Source organism: Carettochelys insculpta, chromosome 1 (assembly GCF_033958435.1).
Source record: "Carettochelys insculpta isolate YL-2023 chromosome 1, ASM3395843v1, whole genome shotgun sequence".
Lineage (NCBI taxonomy): Eukaryota > Metazoa > Chordata > Testudines > Carettochelyidae > Carettochelys > Carettochelys insculpta.
Window position 1 is genome coordinate 236,681,924 of NC_134137.1, and position 25,936 is coordinate 236,707,859.

The 25,936-nt window shown below is 46.9% G+C and overlaps 1 protein-coding gene across 4 annotated transcripts in view; it reads left to right on the forward strand.

Moving 5' to 3' along the window:
• Positions 1-25,936, forward strand: part of TEAD4 (TEA domain transcription factor 4) — a 72,726-nt gene that overhangs the window by 30,110 nt on the left and 16,680 nt on the right. For 3 of the 4 annotated variants that reach the window (XM_075002763.1, XM_075002745.1, XM_075002772.1), the window contains 7 exons: positions 9,683-9,747; positions 11,436-11,498; positions 16,655-16,789; positions 18,534-18,577; positions 19,004-19,059; positions 20,991-21,121; positions 22,162-22,335. In XM_075002763.1, coding sequence (XP_074858864.1) covers positions 9,683-9,747; positions 11,436-11,498; positions 16,655-16,789; positions 18,534-18,577; positions 19,004-19,059; positions 20,991-21,121; positions 22,162-22,335 — 668 coding nt within the window. The remainder of the gene's footprint in view (positions 1-9,682; positions 9,748-11,435; positions 11,499-16,654; positions 16,790-18,533; positions 18,578-19,003; positions 19,060-20,990; positions 21,122-22,161; positions 22,336-25,936) is intronic. The other variant, XM_075002753.1, reaches the window with a different exon arrangement.

The window sequence follows — 25,936 nt, forward strand, 5'->3', positions numbered from 1 at the left end:
TTAGCTGGCTTGTGATTTTTATTTTAACTTAGTAACTTACTTTGATCTGTCTGTTTTCACTTGCAATCACTTAAATTCTACTTTTTATAGTTAATAAAAATACTTTTTATTTATTATCAAGCAGTGTAAATAATTGTTACCTGGAGTGTAGGGGGGACAGCTATTGTGCATAGATCTCTTTTATTGAGAAAGAGGGCAAGCTTATATGCTTTTTCTCTGTGTAAAACTTTTACACAAAGAACGATGGATTTATTTGGGGTTTTGGTCCTTTTCGGATGCTGTGTTCCTAGGAGGGCATTGTGAAAGGCCTTATAACTGAATCCTCCCAGAGCTGAGCTGGTTCAGCAGCTGTGTTGCTCTTCTTGGGGGCATGGTTTCCCCAACTCTGTGCCTTGGCTGTGGAAGACCTGAGCTTCTAGCCCAGCGCAACAGGGTGGTGGGAAGCTCCAGAGGGCAGGAAGGCACACGTCAATGGCTTGATCAGTATACTGAGTGACAATCCCAAAGGGACCTCTGTGATCCAACCTGTCATGCTCCCATAATTAACTGTTTCTTTACAATTGAAGCCTAATATTTCTAGTGGCAATGTGCTCTCAGCTGTACACTACATTCATCTAACAACTTCAGAGTGACAGCGAAATTCAAAAACTTAAAAAGAAAAGGATGTAATCCACAGAGTTGGGATTTATTCTGGAGAAAAAACAAATACAGGAAAAGCTCAGCTTTTTTACAAGCCTGTCACCAAAAAGATCTTGAACAAGTGGAATGAGTGTTGAGAAGGCTAACAAATATATCAGACTTAACACTGATCAGGGTCTAAAGGGACCAATTTAGGAAAAAAGACAGTAGTAGCTAAATAGGTATATGGTGGCTAAATGATGACTGAGAGCTGTGGTGTGGGGAAAGAAGGATAATTAAAGTTTAATAATATTTGAAGGGTGTTGACATCTAGGAGGGAGTGAGATTAGTTTGTGGGGGACGTGGCTCTTGGCGAAATATCAGGAAGAGCTTCCTGGTGATGTGATATATAAGCTTGCGGAGCCTCTTCCCAAAGGGTGTCATGGAAGCTCCAGTGCTTGGGACTTTTTAAACTACAGTGGACAAAACATTGGGAAACACCCTGTAGATGATCAGTGGCAGAGAAATAATGACTTAATGAATGGACTGCAAGGGAGAAAGATCTTCAACAGCCTAAACTTAACCCCTTTTCACACAGAGTACAGAGGGTGAATTAGTTTGCATGCATCCATTATTTTCTCATTGTTAATTGCAACCATTTGAGAAGCAGTTGTAATCATTCTGACATACATGTGCTTCCAGCAGGGCTGACAGCCTCAGCAGCCCTCCCCTTCACCCTCACAAGAGCTGCCCAGAGTGCAGCACACCACACCACCTGTGATTTAAAGGGCCTGGGGCTCTGGCCACCACCAGTGCTGCAGTAGCAGCAGTGGCAGCCTGGAGTTCTGGGCTCTTTTGTATCGCCAGGCCCCAGGGCAACTACCCTCCACTCCCATCAGCAGGCATCTATACTTCTCTGAGGTAGCTGGTACGAAGTATAGTGCAGTGTGAGAGGGGCAGATTAGTTTGTGGACTCTTCTCTTTGAAAACCCTGATTTCCAGAGCTTTAGTTGTTGGCGTTTTAAACTGCAGTATTCCAACAAGACGCACGTTGTTGGCTGTATCTTGTTTTGTCTCTTAACACACACTTTTGCAGTGGGAGAGGTATTTCCTTTTTCTTCTAATTTTGTCGTTAATTTCACTTTGTGGCGTCTTCTTCTCACACCAGATCCATGGTGGAAGGGGGACTCTAGCCAGGTGTTCTTTGGAAAATACCTAGTGGTGTGATAAGCAGGGATGTGCTGTGTTGAACAAGCAGGAGTCTGTCAACACTCATCAGCAGCTAGAAACTTTTATAACTCAGGGCTCTGACCGGGGTGGGAGAAAATAACTCTGTCATATGAAAGAGGCCTGGATATGTACTTAATGTATACTGACAGTTGGGGTGGAAGTAGGGGAAGGGCAATGTGAAACATAACTTCACAAAACCTTAATGGCATATATATAATATGAGCATATCTGTATGTTGTAAAATAACCCAGAGGTAAGATATGCGCCCTCTCAGGATTTCATCTTCATCAGGAATATTTGCTCTAATAAAGAAAGAAACCAATATGTTAAAATTGTGTGTGTGTGTGCGCGCACGCATGCGTAAAGCCATAACGAGTGGCAAAATCCTCTGCCCAATTTATCACAAGGAATCTTAGTGTGTTAGAACTACAACTCTTCAGTAGCTCAGAGCAGTGGCTTGTTAGCTGCTCTGTAACAAGCTCTGTATTGTTCCTGTGTGATGGAGACTCTGTGCAATGTGTGCTCAGACAGACAGCCTCGCCAGCCTATTGGTCACTGGCAGAACTGGCTAGACCCCTGAGGCCCTGCTGCACCTGCTGCTGCAGGGTGTGCAGTCAGCAGCTGTCACTTTTTAACTGTAACCTTGAACTTATGACCAGTTTTCTGGGTACTCCCCCAGACCCACCCCTGTTGACTGCATACACTTGTCCATGATATGTTCTGCCTCCAGTTGGGCGAGAGGGGGACTCTGATCTGGAAACTGATGATTGGTGGAAACGTCTCTACCTGGAACGGCTTTCTTTCGCTTTCACCATTTCTTTCCCTACAGTCCAAATTATAACACAAGTGCAATCTCAACATCCTTTCTCTCCTCAGGCATCAGATTTGAGCCCTGAGCCTGAAACACAGTGAAGGTAGCCTGCGCTTGAGAGCGCCTCCTACCAAATGGGAGCAATATCCTTGCGCAGAGTTTAACCCCGTTGCCTTATTGCCTTCCATATATGGAGGGGAGTTTGTTCGAAGAGGGTGTGCAGACATGATCTTTGTTGGCTCACCAGGTGAGGTGGTGTTTCAGAACCAATGCAAAGGCAGTGGATTGAGATTGGCCTGTCAGGAGACTAATCTAAACATAAAAGTTGGCTTGAAAGGTGGACAGGAAGCAAGACAGAGGAGGAGGAGGTTGTAGGAGGGAAGCTTGGCCAGAGAGCAGGGGGAAGTGAGAGAATGAGATAGTAAATGCTGGGGCGGGAACTGTCCTTTCTGTTCAGCACAGTGGAGGCCTAGTCCTTGACTAGGGGCTTCTAGGGCTATTGTAGCACAGGTAATAATTATAATAGCTGAGGGCTGTGATCTTGCATTAGAGGTATAGCCTCTCTCAGCGGGAGAGAACACTGGGTACATGGGTACTCTGAGACCCTTCTGGCTGAGAGATCCTAGCTAAACCCACTAGCATTCCCACCAGAGTCACACCAGTTTTACTTCGGGGCTCTCAGAACAGGCCTTGCGCTGCCCTGCGGTTTTTGAACGCTCTTGCTACAGCTCTCAGTGTGATTCGTATGAGTGCTTTGTTGGATGGGTTTATTTTGAATTAATGTGGCCTGTAGGGGCATCATGCAGCAGATACGGACATCCCACTCGTTCTGTGATGATGAGAAAGGCGGGTTGAGCCACATTGCCAGCCATTTCCCAGTGAGCGGGGGAATGAGAACCCTTGGAAGAGAGCCCCACGGTCCTGTGTGTATGGGATGGAGTCATGGTGCTTCCCCCCAGTCTGTCTTGCCCTGTAATGCTCCCTGTGCCCTTGAAGAGTGATTAGGGAGCACTAGGCGCAGTCCAGTTCTGCTCAGCCTTTAAAGCGAGCTGTGAAAGCAGAGGAAGATTTTAATTCTCTCCCTTCCCACTGTGCCTCCATGTGAGGGCTAGTCAGAGCCTAAACCATAGGACCAGCTCTAAGTCAACATCGTGCACTGCCTGGAGCTAGTGAGAAACTCCTGCTATTGGCACGTTTATTCCATGACTGTCCAGTATGGGGTTTCTTGCACCTTCCTCTGAATCATCCAGTGTTGGCCATCCTCTGAGACCAGTGGTCTGCTCTGGTATGGCACTTCCTCCATTATGAGCAATGAGTCTCAGGTCGAAGTGGGAAAAGGAGGGAAATAAATATAGACCTTTCTGAGAGGAGCCCTTTGACAGAGGCAGGTGTGGTTCATTGTACAGAACATTAGACTGGGCATTGGGAAGCCTGAGTTCTGTCTGGCACCCTATCAAGGGCTTGTGCTGGGACCTCAGGCTCTGCCTCAGTTTCCCCACTGGGGGTAAGTTGTACCTCTCTTTTCTAAAGCAGCTTGAGATTAAAAAGTGCTGTGTAAGTGTTAAGTATTATTTCTGAAGGGATGTGTCAGAACCTCTCTCTTGTGAGATGGCCTTGGCCCAGTGTAGCTAGAATGTCCTGACAGTGAACACCAGCTAGTCTTCTATGCCATTTCTTGGATTTAAGGTACACAGCTGAGAGCCATGGACTTCGTGCAAGCAAGATATGAACGCAAGTCTGTAGCAGTGGTACTGAAGGTACTGGTCCAATGTTTGCAAAGTTACAGACCCTGCATCAAAACAGTAGGTCAGAGAATTTTTAAAGTACCTGATTGGCTCGCTGTGCTGATTAAAGACCACAAAACGTTGCCAACACTGAATGAACACGGGCACTCCGTTCTTCTCTTATCCCAGGAGCCTTCTTGAGAAGGGTTAGAGATTGTTGGAGACATTGAAGGGGGCAACCCAGGACTGAATGATCACAAAGCTAGAATTCTGTTCTCAATGCCTAGTGTAAAACTACCTAATGGCCTAGTGCAGGGGTGGGCAATAATTTTTGATGAGGGACGGGACTCCAAGATTTTGGTAAGTGGTCCAGGGCTGCACTTTTCTGTAGCGGGTGTGTGTGTCTGGGATGGAGGTTGGGTGCAGAAGGAAGTTCAGCATAGGAGCTGGGATGCAGGAGAGACTGTGGGGAGGGGGCTGAGGAGTCCTGGGGAAAGAGGCGACTTGTGGCCTAGGGTGGGTGCTTGGGAGGCAGGGTTTGGGAGGGGGTGTGGGTGCAGGGGAGGGGTGTAAGAGGGGATGAAGGGTCTGGGAGGGAGTGGAGGTGCAGTGCCAGAGGCAGGCTGTGGCCAGGAGGCACTCACCTAAGCAGCTCTGGGCCAGTAGCACTCTCAGGCAGACTTCCATGCCTGGCAGCAGCAGCAGCAGCAGCAGCCCACTGGCTGTTCCATATAGCTCTCTGTGCTGGGGGTGGGGTGGGGGCTTCCCGTGTGGCCCCGTCCACTGTCAGAATCTTTCAGCAACTGGTCCCAGGAAGCAGCTAAGGAGAGTTGAGAATTTTGTGCTGCACTACTGCTGTTCCCAGGAAAATCTCTCAGCTCCCATTGGCTGGTTTTGCTAGGGGCAGGGACAGCACTGGAAGCCCTCCTGCCTCTGCAGCAATACGGCCAGCCACGGCCTGGATTAAAAGGCTTGGCCAGCCAGATCTGGCCCCTGGGCCTTATCTTGCCTACCCCTTCCCAAGTATATATGTTTATGCCAAAGGGGCTTACTCCAATTAGTGAGTGTTGTGCTGGGGGCATTGTTGGTTACCCTGCAAAGATCAGAGGGAAGTTTCTCAGGTTGATTTGGGCAGAGATGAAGTATTTGCAGAAAGACACAGTAAGATGCAGTGTAAAAACAAAGAAGCAGTCCAGTAGCACTTTAAAGACTAACAAAATAATTTATTAGGTGGTGAGCGTTCATGGGACAGACCCTTTTCTTCATGATCTGAAGAAGTGGGTCTGTCCCAGAAAAGCTCATCAACTAATAAATTATTTTGTTAGTCTTTAAAGTGCTACTGGACTGCTTCTTTGTTTTGATAGTATATAGACTAGCACGGCTCTCTCTCTGTTACTATTTAAGATGCAATGTGTTTTCTTATGGTGTGTCGCATACACAGTGACCTCAGGATGAGAATCATAATTGTAACTGAATTAACAAGCATGGACAGCGTGCTTGTTGCTGTAGATGGCACACAATAAAAACAGGATTTTTTGCTTTTGTAGAACTCAATTTAATATACTGTGCAATTTTATTCACTTGCACATGCAATTTGTGGGTGGGTGGATGGTTGCAATAGTGCAGTAAGTTGTGTCCCAGGTTACTGGGATTTCCTTGAATTAAATCATTGAGGCTTGCAATTGGTGTACAGAACCAGCAGATGTATTAAATGCTTCCACCCTTCAGAGGCAGCCACATAGCACCAGCTAAATTCCTAGGTCATGTCCCACTATGTATTAGGCTTACTGTGAAACCACGGATGGATTCCTGGGGGTCAGACTTCTTTGATTGTTCCAAAACCTTGTTACAGAGGGGATTTCCCTGGTGCACCTCACATTCCCGCATAGCATGGGGTAGGCCATGGAGGATAGTGGGGTACCTAAGCCAAGTTTCATGGCTGACGACTGAGGCTGGGAAAAGTGGGTTGCTAAGGTAGTGGTACTTAATTATTTTATTGGCAAGAGGCTTAGGAGACACACGTCTGAGAGGAAGAATAGTTCCTGAGTTGAGACTCCGAGAAAGCTGGGGAATCAGCTTGGCACAACGAGACAACGAAGCTATGCCACATCATGCCTGTACAATGGCCGCTCTGAGCATCTGTGAAGCTGACCCCCTCTTGTGGTTGGAAGGGAGAATACTGGGGTGTCAATGGATATGGAGCTAAGTAATGTGGAGTCTGAGGGCCAGGGCACACACAGGAAAGGAAAACCCCAAGCTATACTGAGGTGAGGACATACAGTAGCTATATAATTAGGTTTCACCTCCTCCTCCTGCGTGGGTGAGTGCCTGGCTGTGAATTCAGCATTCACCATGTGGTAAGAAGAGAGGGACAATACAGCTTTTTGTGAAGTTTAAAAGAAGCTGGATGGGTGTGAATTTGGCCTCATTAACGTAGTGCACAGAGCCTTGGACACTGCTGGGGAAAAGGCAGGTCAGAGACCTGAGGGTATGTTAGGAACCTAGTGTGCCAGCTGCCTTGGGTGTGTAGGGCTCCAGCCAACTGTTTAACTGCAATGTAGAGGTGTGGGCTCTGGCTAGAGCTTGGGCTCTCACACCCAGCATGGGTCCCAGAGCTTGTGTTGCAGCCTGAATGTCTACATCAGAATTAAACAGCCCCTTAGCCAGTGTTCCCTGTAAGCTGTGAACTTGTGCGGCCACTCGACATTCAAGTGCCACCCAGCTGACTAGCAGAGTGCCCACAGGTCTTTTTGTTCTACTGATGGTGCACATTCACACGTTCCTGGGTGCACATAACCAAATGCCTTCTGCCCATGAATGAAAAGATTAGAGGGAACATTGCCCATAGTCCCTAGTCAGTTGGCACAGAGCAAGAACACGAGAGAGGCTCTTTCTTGCACCCTGTGTTTTTTCACCTCGTGCCTTCAAGGGGAAGGCTTCAGGGAGGATAAAGGGCTCTGTGTTGCTTGGCTACAGCTGGTATGTTGGCTAGAACTACATGAAATCTAATGCGTGGCTCAGACAGAGGAGACACAACTGTTGGCAGGTTCCTGTGACTGTGGCAGGCCTCAACGGGAGTTATTCTAAGAACACTACATGCGGTTGGATTACCAAGCTCTAAAAAATGAGCCATCTGACAGTGGACAGCACCCAGCCTGTTTCAGCCAAGTGAAGACAGGACACCCGGCTTCAAATATCCTGCAGGCTGGTTTGTGATGGAAACAAATTGCCCTCTGTAGTTTGTGAGCCCACACCCTCCCCACAATCCATCACAACTGGACCTCAGGCTTTTAATAGGAAGAACACCAGGCATTTAGAATGGCTTCTTTTGGGGTTGTGACCTTGTGTCCTTTTTTAATCGTTTCCCATTAGGCATGTTCTCAGGGTTAGCACACTCCATAATTCTTTCTCTGAGTTCATACCCACATTTGCTTCCGCATCCTTTAGCGGGCAATATGTCCTGCTACCTTTTTGTCAAATGGCTCAGTATGGATAGTAACCCTTCCAGGTGCTGGGAAACGGAAAGCAAAGCATGGAAGCTAGAAATTAATGGGTGATGCGTGATTGGATACAAAAGAACTAAATTCTGCACCAACTTCTGCTATGTGTGACTTGGCTGATTGTAAGGGAATCACGTAGGGTCCTCCATTGGTGCAGAATTTGGCTTGGTTTGTCAGTGATGGTCTTGGTGATATCTGTGCATGGATTGGGCTCACAGACTTGAATGGAGTTGCAACACAGATTAATTGGCCTCATAAATCTTATTTTTGCTGGTTTGCAATTGTCTAAAATTCTTCTTGTAAAATTCTCGCTGGGTCGGTTCTCCCTTCCTCTCTCTCTTTCACTCCCCTTTCCTCCTCCGCAGTCCACCCCTTCTGTAGACATACAACTTCCCTGACACTTCAGTAGAGACAAAAAGGGTTTTGAGGAGCTCACTGTGGGCTGCTGAGTATCCACTGTTCACCACTGTCAGGCTTTCTCTTTCCAGCTCTGGACCAAACCAACATTTTGTAAGTAACACCTCCGGTTATGTGACTGCGAGTCTGCACAGCTATTGGCATGAGTCAGCCAGATGGAGGCTTTGAAAAGCCATAAATATTATTCTTGGCACTCGAGAAAGGTTGGTTAAGGCTGATGCTGACATCTTGCTAGCAATTAGTGTCACCTTTGTAGAAACGGTGATACTGGTTGAAAAGCAGGCAGGGGATAGGTAGTCTTGACAGCATCTGCTCTCATCCAACTCTCTACTGGGCTTGTTGGTGCGCTAGCTGATAGTGTGATATTCGGAGGTCAGCCGCACTGTGCGGGGCTGCAGATGATTCCTTCTTTGTGCAGAGCAGAGTTGGGAAACCTGGAAAACCCAAATGGCTACAGGCCTTCTCCTCACAATGAGAACAAGAGAAGCCCCTCTAGCACCAAGAACAAGGAACGGACTGAGATTTAAAGTGAACTGAGTGCTAGAGACAGCCGTATCTGTGTTTCATTACATTTCATGAGCACAATGTAAACTGGCCTGTGGCTACAGCTTCCTCTGTCAACATCAGCTAAAAGTGATTTGGAAAGGACACCAAAAACAGTTAGTGCCTTTTCATGTGGCTTTATAATTGATAAAGTTTGTGGGGTGTTATTTTTATGTTAAAAATATTCTTCATGTTGTTACTTCAGAAATTTCAGGATTAAGTCTGGACCTCTTGTGTTTCTGCGGGAGGTCTCTGTGGAGGAGTCAGGGACCTAACGTGGGACGTTTCTTGACCCTTCATTGAAAGGCCTGGGTACTGAATCTTTTAACAGAGAGAGCTTTACTCCTAATTGTTTACCCACATACTTGACTTAAACAGATGTTTCACAAAACCTAAACCAAATAAACCTTTTCCCCAGAGAGTATTAAACCATCCAGATAAAAAAATCTCTCCCTTTTTATTGATCATTATGTTGATAGTTGTGATGTTCTAGTCTTACTAGTTTTCCAAGAATCCATCAAAAACAAAGCAAATAAAACCTGAACTTTTAAGGTTCAATAAAGGAAGGAAGAAGAAAAGCCCTCATTGTTTTTTTTCTCCATTTATAAGTCCTTTTAAATTGCACACAGACAATATAGAATTTTCAGTCCAGACTTAGGCTTTTTAAACGTTGGCTTTTGCCATATGGACTATTGAGTGTGTTCCTGACCTAGGGGAGAGTATTAGGGCATATCAACCTCCCTGCAGACTCTTATAGATAGAAGTGTCTTGGGAAGCAGTATCTTTGTGCTGTGATCACATCTCTCTAAACTTTGGTTTGTATTTCTTCCTTGTTCCAGGCCGAAATGAGCTCATTGCCCGCTATATTAAACTGAGAACAGGGAAAACGCGCACAAGGAAACAGGTAGGTGTGAAGTTGACAGTGTTACATTGACTGCTTTGTTTGTGTCCTAAGGGATGGAGAAGGCTTGAATGAACTAATTGCCTCTCTTCTGGCTGCAATTAGCCTCTGCCTTTTGGAAAGAAATCGCTGCAGTCAGCTGGGTAATGAGAGTCGTGATCATAGTCATACGAGTATCTTTAGATTAGAGTGTAGCACTACCATACAGTGACAGAGGAACTTCCAGCCGCGACACAAGCAGTGAGATAGTAAATGTTACGTTTCTGGGTTAGTGTGAAAGGCTGTGAAATGGCCTACGCGTATGGTGCCTTTCTCCCCCTCCTTGTCAGAGACTGGAAGTTGTTACCTTCGAATGGGAGGCATGTATGAATGAGTTGGCAGCCTGAGTCCTGTTCTTTGTGGACAAGAGTCCCATCATCCTACTCATCTCACTTGCAAGGCCAAAGAACCTAGGAACAACGTGCCTACTGATGGGGTTAAAACCCAGTGGTTTGGGCTGTTTAGAATAACATGCCATTGCTGGAGACACACACAAGACCGCAGGTCTCCGGGCCTTCTGGCTGAAAACCTGTCAGGCACACACAAGTTCAGAGTTAGTATTAGCTCCTCTCTTAGCTCCACTGCTTTATAAAGGAGCTGGGTGGAGGCCTCGCCCTCATTTGTCCCATATTTTTGATGATGGCTATGTGCCTGTTATTGACATTTACTCATTTCCCCTGAACCATTCCTGGGTGTTTCAGGAAGTCCCATTCTGATTTTATTGGCTTTTCACCCACATTTTGGCTGGCTTTGGACTGGGGGTTTATTTGACGGGAAGCAGAGCCGTGCTGATGGGCTGGGCTGGGGTCACCAGAAGGTTCTCCCTTGCAGGTTATCGGTACTTGTGGGTTGCAGCCTTCCACTCCTATCCCAGCCTCAGCCCTTTAGTGCAGCTCAGTGCCTAGAGCCCCCTCAGCTGTCCCTCCTAGACAGAGCCCCTGCTGAACCTGGCCCCTCAGTGCAGCCCTGTCTGCTTCCTCTGGACAACGGAGAAGCAGGGCATGCAGGGGACAGGGTCTCAGAACCCAGAACTGCCTTGCCACTGTAGGGAGCAGAAGGGTTTCTCAGCTGGTGCACGTTGAGTCCCTGTCCCCCATTCCCTGTGGCAGCCAAGCTCCCCTCCATCCCTCTGCCTACTGCCTTTTATTTATGGGTTTTACCGATTTTTAAATAAAACCCATTACGTTCCTGGGAAGTAAAAATGGCAAATGAAGGGCCTTAGGCATAGGTTAAGGGGAAAGGTGGAAAAGCTAAGCTAGTCAGAGCAATTTACAAGGGCAGGGGGCGAGGGATTTACGTGTGGAATCACGGTGGGAAGCGCCCCCTTTTCTCTGGAAAGGGCTGCAATGCGGCGCTGTAAGGAGAGTGGCGGTTTCTGCTTTCTTTCTCTTCTGGGTCCGAGTCTGTGATTTCAAGAGCCCTTTGGGTTCATAGAGCCCTGTAATTGGACACCTGTTCTGAGCTCCTTCATCACGATCAGAGTGTCCTCTTTTACACTTGGAAGAAAGTCTCACTGCAACCTCTCTTAAAAAAAAAAAAAAGAAAAGAGCACAAATTCCCCATTGCACAGACTTTACGGGCTTCTGTTCAGTACTGCAGGCAACTCCCAAGTTGTCCCCTTGAATGAGGATGGCACGTGTTTTTCCTTGTAGGTGTCCAGTCACATCCAGGTGCTGGCGCGTCGGAAAGCTCGGGAGATCCAAGCCAAGCTAAAGGTACGCTGGGCATCCTCACCCAGAACCCACACACCTGCCAGTCCTTCATAACAGCCCTGTTTGGAAGGAGATCAGCAGTTAAACTGCTGTAAGCCGGAGAGGAAGAGGCACTTCCCAGGAAGTGCTGAGCTAACACTTGTATTGTTATGGCTCTGTGGTGCTAGAGGCGAGTTCTATTTAAAGAATGAAGAAACAATGACTTTCATTTGTATGGGGCTGATTTACCTCGGGTGTATGTCTCCTTAGTCTGCATCACAGGGCTTGCAGTGGCAGAACATACCTGGAGGCGGGGGAGACTGTGATAGCATAAAATGGCCACAACCTCCCTTTCTTGTGCTGTGAGGCTTGTAGGAGGGTCAAGCTGTGGCAAGTGGATGAACTGACTCCTGGTGGCTATCCAGTAGAGTTGCCAGGACAAGTTAAAGCTACTCTCAGCTGTCATGACCCCAAACGCACAGCAGTGGTAACAACTAATACCTCCTCAGGGGACACGGGAGGAGCAGGTTTTGCAAATTGTGACTTCCTGTGCCAGCAGCGGTAACTCTGACCCACTGTCTAATACAGGTCTGGGGTGAACAGTGTAATTTAGATTGAGCTGCTTAGAAGCTGTAGGTTTAAAGACATCCAGAGTGTGAGCAGAACTGTTCATGTAAGACACAGGAGGTAATTGTCCCCCTCGGCACTGGCTTCAGCCGATGTGCTGTGTCCACTTCCTTTGCCACAGTGTAGGAAAGATGTGGACAAACTAGAAAGTCCAGAGAAGAGCCCCTAAATCATCAGACGATTAGACGATACCACCAGTGTGTAAGCTTGGAGGAAGGATTGCATTTTTATCAGTAAATGTTGTTGGTAAATATCTGTTTCGCCTTACACGCACAAATCAACAAAAACTATTTGTCAGTAATAACTGAAAGCTTATAGGCAAAGCTTGTAGGCAAAGCAAGAGAAATGCTGCTTGAGAAGGTAACAGTTTGATTTAAGGATATTTACATTATGTATTTTAACATGTTATGTTCACAGTTTGTGTTTGAATGGTTGTGAACCTTTAACTTTTTCAAAGTCAGTGCCTATTATCATTAATTAATTATTGTCCCTTCTCATAATTTCGCACAACATTGAAAATTTAACCAGATAAAAATGAAAAACCCTTAAAAAGACATAATTGTTACCACTGTGAAAATTTAAATAGATAAAATGATTTTTAAAAAACAAACATTAATGTTATCTGTCAAAATGATAAAAAAAATCAAATTTTATTGAGCTTACCTAAAAGGAAGGGTTAAAAAAACCTAGATATATTTAGTCTAAATAGAAGGTAATCAGTTGTTCTCCATATTCACTACAGACAAAGCAAGAAGTAAAGGGTTTAATCTGCAGCAAGGGAGATATTAGGAAGATATATTTACATTTGGAAAAGTTCTTTCTAATATGTATATCAGATATTGGGAGAGGTCACTAAGGGAGGTTGTGGGATCCCTCTCATAGGAGGTTTCTAACAATTAGTTAGACAAACACATGTCAGAGATGGCCTAGGTTTACTTGGTCCTGCCTCAGTGGAGGATGCTGGAGTTGGTGACTTCTTAAGGTCCCTTTCAGCCCTGTGTTTCTATGACTCCTCAGTGTTCCTCATCAGGAGCTGACTCTCTTTAAATGGCCCAGCTGGACTCAGGCCTGATCAGTGTTGAATCTCATGTGTGTGCATTTTGAACTCCAGCTTCCAAACTTTCTACCCCTCCCTCAGTTTCACTGTGGTGCTCTGTGCTAGTTCTGAGATTGGGGAGTTGTGTTTCCAGCTGCTTTGGTAAAGGAAAGATGTTACAAATTTCAGCAACCCAGTTTGAAGCTGCCTAGGTATAGCTGTCTGGTCTGGAACCCTGAGGTGCCAGTAAGTGATCTCTTCAGGTGGAAGTTAGCTTGAGAGACACGGTGCAAGTAGGAAACAGCTGCCCACCATGTGCAAAGAATTACTGCTGCTTGTCTCCGTAACTTTCATTCTGTTCCATGAGCACCACAGCCCTGGGATCTGGCATGATTGGAAAGTAAGCCAGCTGAGCCTGCTTCCACTTAATACTTAGGGGGCAAGGCGACTACATTCTCAGGGAGTGAACGTGTCTTGGGGAGCTCCATTTCCAGCATCCTTTTACATTTCCTTGAGCCATGCTGCGAGCTCTGCTCAGATGCCTGCAGTGAACCATTTCCCAGTACCATGCAGTTCCTTTCTGACCGGCACAGGCAAGTCTGCCCTGCTGATTTAACTTAGTTACTTATTTCACTTCCTCACTCATGCTTGTAGAGCAAGTAGATACAATCAGGCCAGCTCCTGCCCTTCTTCCAAGTGCCTGCTGACATCTGTGTGCTCTCCTGCTGCTGGTTCCCCTTCCATATCAAATACACATTTTGTGTTTATACCCTGGAGACCAGTCCTGCCACGTTCTGATTTATTTGGCAATTAGTGAAGTGCTACTTCCACAGCACAAATAAAAGTGTATTCTGCAGCTGTCCCCAGTGCTTTGTGCATCATGTTTAAGATGAATTTACCAAAGATGAGATAAAGCTTGAGGAACAGTACTTCCCCCGAAGAAAGCAATTTTCTGTGTCCCAGTTGGCTAAAATATCTGCCACCTGAACTAAGGCCAGACTGAAAAATGATCTGCTGAGGAAAAAGGGAGGTACTGTGTCCTCATTTCTTTCCTTACAAAGTATAAGAAGGAAGGGAAGGGATGTTGGGGGGCAGGGAAAGGGAGGTTTTTTTTATACTTTTATTGATATAGTGAATATCAAGGCTGCTCCTAAGTTCCTTGTAAGCTGTGCAGCCTGAACCCCAGCCCTGAGCTCATATCCTTGCCTCAGAGCCTGCACCCCCTATTGGAGCCCTCACATCCTTGCACCCCAGCTCTCTGTCCCAGTGCTGAGCTTGCACCCCCAGCCAGAACCTTTGCAGACTTACACCTGAACGCTCTACTCCATGCCTGAGCCCCCTCTTGCATTATGAACCTCTTGGTCCTCACCCCAGTCACATGAATTTTGTTATATGCACCAGTATAAAGGTGACTTGTGGCCCATCACCTCTGTGTCGCAGATCGGTTCACACTGGTGCACATAAGAAAATTCATTCCACTCCAGTAGGAAAAATTAGAGAGAATTCTGGCTCTGCTCTTCCCTATTTTTCCTGCAAGTCTGGAGAAAATGATACAGAGTTTTCTTGTCCCTTAGCTAAAGGGGAAGGAATCAGTGTTGAATCTTTACCAGAGACAAGTTTGCTCCCAACTCTTAATCAGGCATTAAAATTAACCAAATTAAAGCAGGGTGAATGCAGTTTTAAAGCTTTCGATTGGAGATTCCTTCTACTCTCAATTGCCCATATTTCATTTCTTAAATGACTGTGTGTCACTATTCTACAAGTTCTGTTATTTCATTATCTTCCACATAAAGCAGAGTACACTACACTTGAATTTCAAATGTAAAAAGCAAATAGAAAAAAAATTCTTTTTTTCAGTGGTAGCAATTGGGAAAGTCTTTTTATATCTCAAGAAGCAAAAATGGATATAAATCTTTTTTTTTTAAATTACCAGATCTATCTCGAAAATATTTTCCTGAATGCCTTATTTAAATAAGACTCTGCAGAAGCTTCCCCAGGCTCCTGAACATTCGTAGGCATTCTCAGCAGTTAAAAATATTTCTCCTCTGCATACTGAGTGCTACCAGCTGGTTCTGCTGAGGCACCATGGAAAGTGCCATAGCTAGAGACCAGTCCATCTGTAGAGACTCATTTATTTTCAGGTGTTTTTACTTCTGCTGTTTTTTAAAAAAATTATTAGTGTTCAAGGAGTTTTGAGGGAAGAGGAGGTTGGGAAACAGGGTGGAGATGGTGGGAAAGAATTTATTTTAGTTACAGAAGATGTCTGCTCTGACTCCGAGTACATGCAAGGAGCAGAGATGCTGAGGGGAAGCAGATGCTACTTTTCTTCACTTGTAAGTGGTCACGTATTCCCAGTTGCTTACTAAAGTGATCATCCTGCCTGTGACATCATTGTTGCAATTATGCTGTTGCAGAGTCTGAAAGGTAGGAACTGGCTGGGGAAGTGGGAAACAGGAGGGGGGGGTAATTGCTCTACTTGCTTCAGAGGCTCGCTAGTCTGAGGGACGAGGACTGCTTTTAGAGTGAGCCTTGAGGTTCCTACTGCCCATATGAGACCCGTCTAGTGACTGCATAGTGTCATTGCCCACAAGGATAACTGCCCAAGTCCTCAGCATAACTAAGGCTTTGTCTGCACCTGTGGCGGCATGTAGGATATGTGTAGCTATGTGCCACAGTGAAAAACTCTGGCAGAGGAGAGGCAGCTGGACACTACTCTGCCAAAAATAGCAGCGTAGGCCAGGGACGTGTGGCTTGGACATGTAGGGTGTATACCCGTGCTTTCAAGCATGTAGGATACTCCTCTAAATTGTGCTTCACCGTCTACACTGCTACTGATAGCTGAGCCAGCTGGGTGTGGTGTCTGTATGCTACATGCCACCACAAGAGTTGCGATCCCACAAAATGGCAGCCAGGCTTTCCTGGCAGACATGCCTGGGGGCAATTTTATATTGCTTACAACTTACTTTCTCCCTGAAAAAATGGATCATAATAAAAGCAACCAGTCCTTCCTTACAGTAGCCTAAACACCAACTTGGAGGGGATTGTTTGGTGGTGACCTGTTCTTGTGTTATCAGTGAGTCAGAATCTAGATTTTTATTAATAGAAAAGTATCTGTCCTGTCACAGCTTCTTGCCAGTAATTCAGAAATGGCTGGCTGGGTCTGATTGACACATCTACTAACAGAACCTCTCAGCTGCGGAGCTAAGACGGAGTGGAGAATTGTTGGGAAAGTTCCGAGTGAGCAATCACTGGATTTGATAATGGGAGTTGAGTTGCAGCCTTAACTATGATGAGACCAGAGCTCTGTGTGTTAGAAAGTCACTTGTGGTCCTGCTGAAGGATTTGAGTGGCTTGATTTTTCCAAGGTGCTATGCATTCATTTCCCTGACTGAAGTCAACAGAAGTTGTGGATGCCTGGCACTACATTATATTTATTATTATAATCACTGTGTCTTTTTTCCTTCCCCTTCTCCCCTCCCTCCCCTTCTCCCCCTCCTCCTCTCCCCGGCCTGCCCAGGATCAGGCAGCTAAAGATAAAGCCATGCAGAGTATGGCTACAATGTCATCTGCCCAGATTATCTCAGCAACCGCCTTCCACAATAAAATGGCATTGCCTGGCCTCCCACGACCAGCCTACTCTGCCGTTTCTGGGGTGAGTGAAGTGTCTCAGTGGAAATGGGGTAGGAGAGTCAGCTAGAGATAAGAATTAGAAATGGTGATAGACACCTCCCCTCTTCCCACCGATATACCACAGGGACAAGTTCAAAGTGCACCTCTTTAACATAAAGGGCAAATTCAACAACTAACTGCACCATTTTGGGCCTGATGCTCTGCTCAGGCTGGTGTAACTCAGGAGCAATGTCACAGAAGTCAGTGGAGATGCGCTTCTTGAGTGTAAAACCAATGTCGATGAGAGGAATGTTTGGTGTCAATCCCCACTGATGTTGTAAGAGGTCTGTGCTGTCCTTTTTGGCACACGGCTCTTTTTATGGCGCAAGTCCATTCTTGCTGCCCCTTCCCAGCCTCCTCTTGGGAACCGTCAGTCGTGAGTGCTTGGATACCCTGGTGAGAGATGAGCTCGTATGGAACCCTGGAGAGGTGAGGCCTGATCCAGAGCCCAAGGATGTCAATGGAAGACTACTATTGATTGCAGTGGCCTTTGAACCAGGCCATGGAACTTTAAGATGCTCAGTGCCCTGCAGGATGTCTCCTGCTAAGATCCTGAGGGGAAGGGAGGGATACTGCCTCTGTCCAGGGCAGGGGGAATGTTAGGCTCTGGAACTCTGTGATTCAGAGGCTGTGCTAAGAGTCAAGGGTAGCTGTGTCAGTCTGTATCTGATTATGTATCACTGCTGTGATTTCCACTCCATGCATTCACCAAAGTGTTTTTTACCCACCAAAGCTTGTGCCCAAATAACTCTTCGCTTCTTAAGGTGCCACTGGACTCCTCGCTGTTTGTGCTAAGAGGCTGGAGGAGGGTCAGATACATAATGCAGCCAGTGCCTTGCTCCAAAGCCACTAGATTAGTCACCTGAATGCCACTGGTGCAGTAATGGGAGAGCCTGATCTCATTCTCTCTTTGTTTTGGTGCAGCCATTGTAACGCAGCCATGTAACGGTCAGGATTTAACCTGATAAATGAGGAGGAGATGGGGTATCTGGACTCTGCCCACTGAACAGAATGCTGGGCCCAGCTGCGGTCCTCCCTCACCCCTCCAGTTGTCGCTTCCCTTTCCCCACTTGGTCATTGCTACTGAACCACATGTCACCACTCAGGCTGCCTCTTTTTTCTCACTGTCACTCCCTCTCCCATTTCTCCACCTGTGAGAAGTCAGGAAAGTCAGGGTTTGGGATGGGGTCAGTGGCCCCAGTTTTGGCTTGGGACTGATTATTATACCCAGGTTTTTTGGGTCATGGGACACAAATCCTCATAACAGGCCTGGTTTTGCAAGGCTTCTCCCACCTGCTTTGTGGATGCACGTAGCCAATGCAGAATGCCTTTGTGCAGCACAAAAGAAAGCTTTTCCTGCTCCTTCTCTGAACAGGGGTCTGTTTCCTAGTGCTAACCTGTTTTTCAGGGCCTGCCAGTTCATCTCAGTGTAACATGCTGGGTTAATCATGTTTGCAAAAGTGTCTATGGACTTAGAGGTCCCTGAAGGTAGACTCCCATAAAAGGAGCCACTCTTACCCAGAGACGACCTCTGGAAACACTGGCCTTCATTACTTAAGACATCAGCGTAGTCCTTTCAAGGCCCATCAGTGGCACTGCAGGGGAATCCAGGCTAACTTATCCCTTCTCACAGTTCCGTACTGCGTCCCCACTAGCCTCTGACAGGGCTAAGGTCTGCTTTTCTTCAGCCTCAGGGTGGTGACTCTGCCTGTACTTTGATTTTGCAGTTTTGGCAAGGAGCTTTGCCAGGCCAGGCTGGATCCTCTCACGAGTGAGTACTTCCACGCCTACGCGTACAAAGCATGGCCAAAAGGCAGTATGCATACATGGGATTAGTGGCTAGGTGGGCTGTTTTATAGGGAGTCAAGTCAGAAGCGCTGCAGTCTCCATACAGCCAATCTTTGAGGTGAGCTTGGAAGATTCCCTTGAGTGGGTCTGTGCTGTTGGAGGCATAGGTAAGAGATGTACTGTTTGGGGTCACTCTTGTCTGTGCTACACATTGGGTGCTCCACTGAAGTTAAGCTCTTAGAGGGGCCTCTTGACTAGTGATTATTTCAGTCCCCTTTTCGGGTCCTCCTTGCATCACAAGGAGTTATTCCCTTTTCCTCCAGGACAAGTCCATCGCCTCATTTGTCCAAAAGAACTGAACAAAATGCTCTGATTTTTCTTCTATTAACTCTCATGTATATTCTTGCAGCGTGAAACCTTTTTCTCAACAAACCTATGGTGTTCAACCTCCACTCCCGTTACCAGGTAGGTGGGGAAACATGATTTCTTGCACAGCACATATACATCATACTGCCATTTCAGAAAGTCACAGTTCTTCAGTTATAACTATATAGGAGACTTCCAGGCTTCCTGCTGCTGAAGGGGAAATGGGAAGTTTGAACATTTCACAAGGACCTGAGAAACCAGAGAAATGTGAACAAACCACATCTAGTCCCAGGCTTGCTCTATTCATCCGCAGGTTTACCTAATTATAGCCAACCAATGCATGTCCCATCCAGCTCCACTCAATCAGTCTAATTTCACCATACCTGATCTAGCCTTGTAGACCTGCTCTTTGAAATTTCTCTAGTCCTCTTACAGAAAGAGCAACATTTACTTTCAGTGTTAGTGACTCTATTTAAAATTAGGGGAAGCCACATGAAAGAAGAACAGTAAAGATTCTAAGAGAGCACAGTGTATGTGTCTCTTCTACAACAGGGTGCAGCAAACCCTAAAATAAAAATGACAGCTTTCTCAGCACGCAGGCAGAGTTACTAGAAACAGGCTGAGACTCTGAAAGTGGCCTTTGTGGAGTTAGATGCCAGGTTCCCATTAGCTGATATAAAGCAAGGCTAATGGCTTGCATGAGATTATGTAATAAACCCATGGCAGAGGCAGGATTAGAACTTGTGCGGTCCCAGCACCGTGCTTCATCTATTAGATTGCTCTGTTTTCACCACAGTAAAGGGCTTTGTAAAGGGACGTGACTCGCTGCCTTGGTGCCTCCCACTGCTGAGTCCGGGAGTTAACTCGCTCATTGGCAAGGTGACCCCTTCTGAGCAGTGTGCCCCCCATTGTCACTCCCCTTGCTAGTTCACGCTCTGGTTTGGACCTGTGTTGTTCCCTGGATTGCGGCGTCCTCTGAGGATGCTGCCCTCTGGCAGTGCCAGCTGCCGTCTCTTCCGGGTGTGTTAGCAGTCCTATCTCTGTACACCTACCACTATGGCCCACTGCAGCCTCAGTCTAGCCCCTCACCTCAGGGACAAGCCACAGTCCATAATGGCCACCCTCAGGCATAGCTAGGTGCAGTACACAGGGGTAGGGGAGGGACTAAGGCCCACCCACTACTCTGGCTCCCAGCCCAGGGACCCTTGGCAGCCTTGTCCTGCCCTCTTCCCCCCTCCCTTAACTGCTTCTCACTCCCTGTGACCTCTTGCACCCTATTGGCCTTTGTATCAGGGCCAGCAGTCTGGCAGGTGTGAGCCTGGAGCCTCTTTGCCGCTCCCCTGAGCCTTGCCAGCACTGCTCCTTCCTCTTATCAGGAGCTGGTCCTACACCTTCCCTGGTCAGGCCCCAACTGACTCTGCACTGCTGAGCAGCTCCTCATATAAAAATTCAGGCATAAGGGTCTGGCGACAAAGCGGCTTTTTGCCATCAGGGGCATGTCCACACAGCCTCTTTACAGCCAGCACCCCCTTCTGCCGAGACCGAGCTCTCGCACAGCTATGCTAATGAGCAGCCATTTGCAATTTTAAGGCTGCTTGTTAGCATGGATCTGCTGGGAAAGCCACACTGTGTAGACCCAGCTGTAGAGTGGAAGGTGGTTTCCCCTTCTCAAGCGCAGCATTTCCTTATTCATGGTGACTGCTTTTCCTGTGAGGTAGCCAAGCAGCTTGTCTTGCTTTCATTTAAGGCCCAAGCCAACTCCTATCAAAATCAGTGGGAATCTTTCTTTCGACTTCAGTGGCAGTTAGATTGATCCATTACCGAACAGCACACCCTGGAGTACTTGCTCAAGGAAGACCTGAGAAGCTGAATGGGGAAGCTGATAATGCACTGGGTGTGGGACAAGTGTTTTACATGAGGTTTGAAGTCCAGACAAGATTCTCACTAGGCTGTGATGTTAGGTGCTGAAGATGACAGTTGTTACTGACTTGGCTCTTTCTCATTTCATTGAATAATCCCCTTGCATTAAGGCTTTGACTCTCCTGCTGGCCTCTCACCTTCCCCATCAGCACCACCTTGGCAGGGGCGAAGGGTTGCCAGCTCCAAACTTTGGATGTTGGAATTCTCTGCATTCTTGGAACAACAACAAGACCAAGACACGGTAAGATACAAACCTCGGTCCCACTTGCCATATATGTTTTATCTCTGGAGAGCTGTTATTTACGCTGGGTGTGCTGGTCGGTGTGTGTCTAGCTATTCCACTGTGTGTTGGAGGCCTGGTCAGCAGAACAACTCACAAACTGAGAAGTCAAGCTTGGGAAATTAAGGATCTGGTAGAAACAAATTCTCTGTCTTCATCAAAATGTGTCAAGGCTCAAGAGACAGAATAGCACAAAGCCAGTGTAGCCAGTGCTCTACCATTGGCTCTTGGTTTCCCCTCCTACAGGTTGCACCTCCCTGGTCCAGCATGGTCGATCAGGTTCTGAACGACAGAATTTGCCTGGCCGGGGAGGTCCAAGGCTTCTGCCCAGGCAGCCCTAGCTTCCATATCCCTGAGGACTCCAGGCTTCACAGATCTGTCACAGGGCTCCGGCAAGTGAAGGCTCCATCCCCAGCCCCAGCCTGCTGTGGGAGCTCTGGCAGGGGCTCTGTTCCTCCTCTACCTACCCCACTCCCATGCTGTAGCAGAGCCTGAATAGGCTCTAGCTCTGCCACCCACTGCCCTGACCCTGGCTGCTGCCCTGCTGATGTGGGTCCTGCCCCAGTCCCAGGATGTTGCTGGATGAGAGAGTACCAGATTTGAGAGGTTCAACCTGTAATGTAGTGGGCATTTGGGGTATGTGCCAGAGCAGGAGGAGATGGCCACAGCAAACTGCACACAGGTGACCATGAGGTTGTGGAAGAACCCCTAGAGAGCCATTGAGGTGGGCTAATACAGAGATGGCTGTAAGTTGGCCAGGGGCCAGACACCACTTCCTGCAGCAATTCCTGTAGTGTTTTCCTAAGCGACTCTCTCCCACGTACTGTTGTTGCCTGTTTTGCTGTAACTGCTTTTTGGCCCTTTTCTGTCTCCATCCAAAAGTTAGATGGATCCAGCCAGTACATTCTGCTCCTGTGTTTTCTGCTGTGAAGAGCACTGGGTGATAAACCAGCATGGAGGTCCATTCTGCACCCTAATATTTCACCCCTGTCTCCCCGCAGTATAACAAGCACCTGTTTGTGCACATTGGCCAGTCAAGCCCCAGCTACAGTGACCCCTACCTCGAGGCAGTGGATATCCGGCAGATCTACGACAAGTTCCCTGAGAAGAAAGGGGGCCTGAAGGAGCTCTTTGAAAAGGGGCCACCCAACGCCTTCTTCCTCGTCAAGTTCTGGGTAAGAGAAGGAAGCTCCCAGCCAGCCCAGCCACTCCTGCTCCTTTTGCTGTTTTGCAGGAAGTACGAGCTGCCAACTTTTCAGTGTTGCATGTACAGCTGATTCAGCCACTGCTGATGTCCCAGCCTCCCTCTGAAGAGCAAAAGCCTTATTATGCCACTCTGGCTGGAGCAAGGCAAATATTTGGTGTTGCCTTCTGCAATGTTGTAACTGATTAAACTTTCAGGGGTTTGTTTAGTAGCAGTTCAGACCAGTGGGTAATGATTGCTATGGAAGGGAAATCCTTCTCCTCTGCAACCTTGAAACAGTCTCTTCCCTGCCTCTTAAGTATTCAATAACTTGCCAGCTGGGCTCTCTGTTTTTCCCCTCCTGTCCTGTCTCATCGTTGCTTTGGGTTTGCATTATCTATGTTCAAGTGACTTATATCATGTATGTACTGGGCCCAAGACTGACCACAGGATAGAAAACTTGCAACAAGGAAAGAGGTTTATACAGAAAACACGTTGTTGAAAACTGACCAAGAAATTCTGGTAAATTGGCAGAAAATTTAAGGCTGAATCAGCCTGGCAAAATTCTACCTTCTCAGTTGCCTGGACAGAAATTTTGAGCTGAGCTTTTGAGAAAGGTGTAGCATTGTGCCATTGCATCTTGTTTGTGCTGCAGGGCACAGAGAAAATAATTTGGAGACGGATGTTACTACAAGTATTATAAGATTACAAATAATAGCAGCTTGGGGCAGTGGCAGGGCTGGATGACTAGGAGACTCTCTAATTAGATACAGAGCATTTCACTTTGAGATTGCTGCTTGGAATTCAATGCTGGGTCAGTAGTAAAACTATGAGAAATGGACTAATGATCTTAGTCCTGTTCCTAGTGGGTGCTGCTCTGTTTCTCAAGCACATCATATCAATTGGCGCTAACTGACCACGTGATTCTCATCAGAGATGACAGGAAGTTCAGTCAAGGTGCATGGCTTTTTTGTGAACACCTTTGCTGTGTTTTGGATTTGGGTCAACGTCGTGAGGAGTGGGAGTTAACCCCAGACAGGTAAACAAGTAGTAGATGTAACTAAAGTCTGAATTGCGCTGTATTTTGAAGAGGACAGCTGAGCCAAGAGAGGCTGCTGGGAGGTAAAGAAGGGCCCCTGCGGGAGGAGAGGGAACTGGAAATTAAGTCAGCTTTCTGCCGTCAGAGACAAGGGAGGCAGGAGGCAGGCAGCGAGCATGGCACACAGGGCAGGTGACTGGAAAGAGGCTGTGGGAGGCAGCAGATGGCCCCCATGTGAAGGAGGCAGCTGATTGCTGTGCTCCCCTTTTGAAATTTCGTGCCTCTCCCCAGGGGGGCTCCCTCCCCAGCTTGCACACCCCTGCCATTTGGCATTTTTGTTTCTTGGCTCTTTTGTGACGCTATGTGGGCCCTGCATTTCTTTGAGTCATTGAGGGATTTTATATGTGTATTTTATCTCCTGGTAACTTGTGGTGGTGACCTACCTGCACACGTCAAAGCAGACACATTAATGGCCTTCAGGCATAACCATTGTGCTGTGACCCTGTTACTGCTTATCATAAGCTAAGCGAAGTCAGGCAGGGTGAGCAATTGGATTGGAAACCTCCAGGGAAGACTTACTCTCTGAGATCTGCAAACAGCAGTATTTGTGATTCACTGAGGGTCAGTTTTGAACAAGTTTCTCCACATAGTGCCAGGGGATACAGGGCTGCTGGAGAAGCTGTCTGTTAGCTGGAACGTAAAACGGAGGTCTTGAGCACTTGTGATCGTCGATGAATCTATGGTGCTTTTCACAAGAAAGCTGGTGTTAACCAGGTAACATTTCAGGTTGTTTCAGGGTAATGCCTTGGTGGGCAGTGCTCCCTGTAAGCTGAGCATTTGAGCAGCTGTCTGGCAGAGATTCAAGTGCCACCCAGCTGATTAGCACAGCTTCCACAGCCGGCAGTGTGTGTTTCTTCTGGCGGTGCACATCCGCACACACCTTGGTGCACACAACAAAATTTATTCCACCCAGAACAGAAGAAAGATCAGCAGGAACCTGTTTACGGGAGTGTAATTTCTAAAGTGCACTAACGTTGTGCATTATTTGGTCCATGAAGACACTGCTGGTGCACTTTAACACAGTGCTCTTTGAAACAGTGCAGTGTCAAAGCACAGCAGGGAACCTTCAGTGCGCACCAGTAAGATTCTACACAGACCAGTTAAAGCGCAGCACACCAGTGTGCTTTAGAAATCATGCCCCCTGAGAACTCGTTATTCCACCATGTAGACATGCCTTTTGATCATTACATTTCCAGCTGGACACTCTTATTTTCCCTCTCCTGCCCTACCCCACTGTTTCCGTGGGTTTGCATTATCTATGCGCAAGTGACTTAACACCATATGTGCACTGGGCACAGGACTGACCACAAGATAGAAAACGTGCACCAACGAAAAGGGTTTTTACAGAAAGTGTGTTCTTGAAAATTGACCTAGAGGTCCGGGTAAATTGACAATACTAGAGCAATGGGGAGGTAGGAGGGATCTGCAGAAAATGTAGACCGTCGAGTGAAAAATTGCAAACAGAATTTTTAGCCAAATAACCTTTCAGGGCCGGGGGGGCTACGGGGGACGGGGTGGCCAAAATTGTTCAGTTTGGGGCAGACAACCGAAAACATGTTTTTGACAAAAAGTCAAAATGTCTGCAGAAACCAGACACCTCTTCCTCCAGCCCCCCAAAAAAATCATTTAGTCAAAACCACATTTTTTTTCAAAAAACAGATTTAATGGAAAATCTCCCATTCTGTTATGCGGCCCTTCGTTTTCAACGGCATGAAGAATGCATCTTCGTGTGTTGCCTTAGATGCTGCGTGCTACTAAGAAACTACAGTATTCCTTCCCAGAGCAGGTAGCTTTTCAGTAGTGGATAAAGTGCTACCTACACTACACAGTTGGTAAAGGCCTTTTGGATGCAAAGTGTTTGTACAATATCTATTGGGGGTGGTGTAGACGGTGTTTGGTCTCAGTGACCTCTCAAGGCTCCTTCCCGTTCTAGTGTTCTGTGATTCTATGAATCCATAAAAACAAGATACCGGACCTTTCAAACTTGGGCACCTAAAATAGGATATTAAATCCGTATGTAGGTACAGATATGTGTGGCTTGGTTTTTAGGGGTTCTGAGCTCCTGTTAATTTAAATGGCAGTTGTATGTGATCAGTGCCTCTCAAAGTCACACTACTGGTTTATTACATTCTTGTTGATTCATTTAATTCTGTTGCTGAGACAAACAAGGGCCAAGATGGATGCTGTCCAAACACAGAAGAAAACGCCAGTCTAAGGTTGCCAGCTTTCCTGAGTGGACAGACCAGAAGCCATTGCCTGGAATGGTGTCATGTTGGCAATTGGCAACTCTACCCCAGTCCCTGGCCCAAACAACTTACAAGGATTCAGTGCCTAAGTTAAACCACCTATGTTTGGGAATTTTGGCCAGTGCCAGCACTGTCTGGTTCTAGTATACAGCGCTGCGCCCATGCTCACTGGTTAGTTTTTTTGCTTTCAGATGTCAACCCTACAATTTGTTTAAAACTTTAACAATCTCAGCACATGGCCCTTTGAT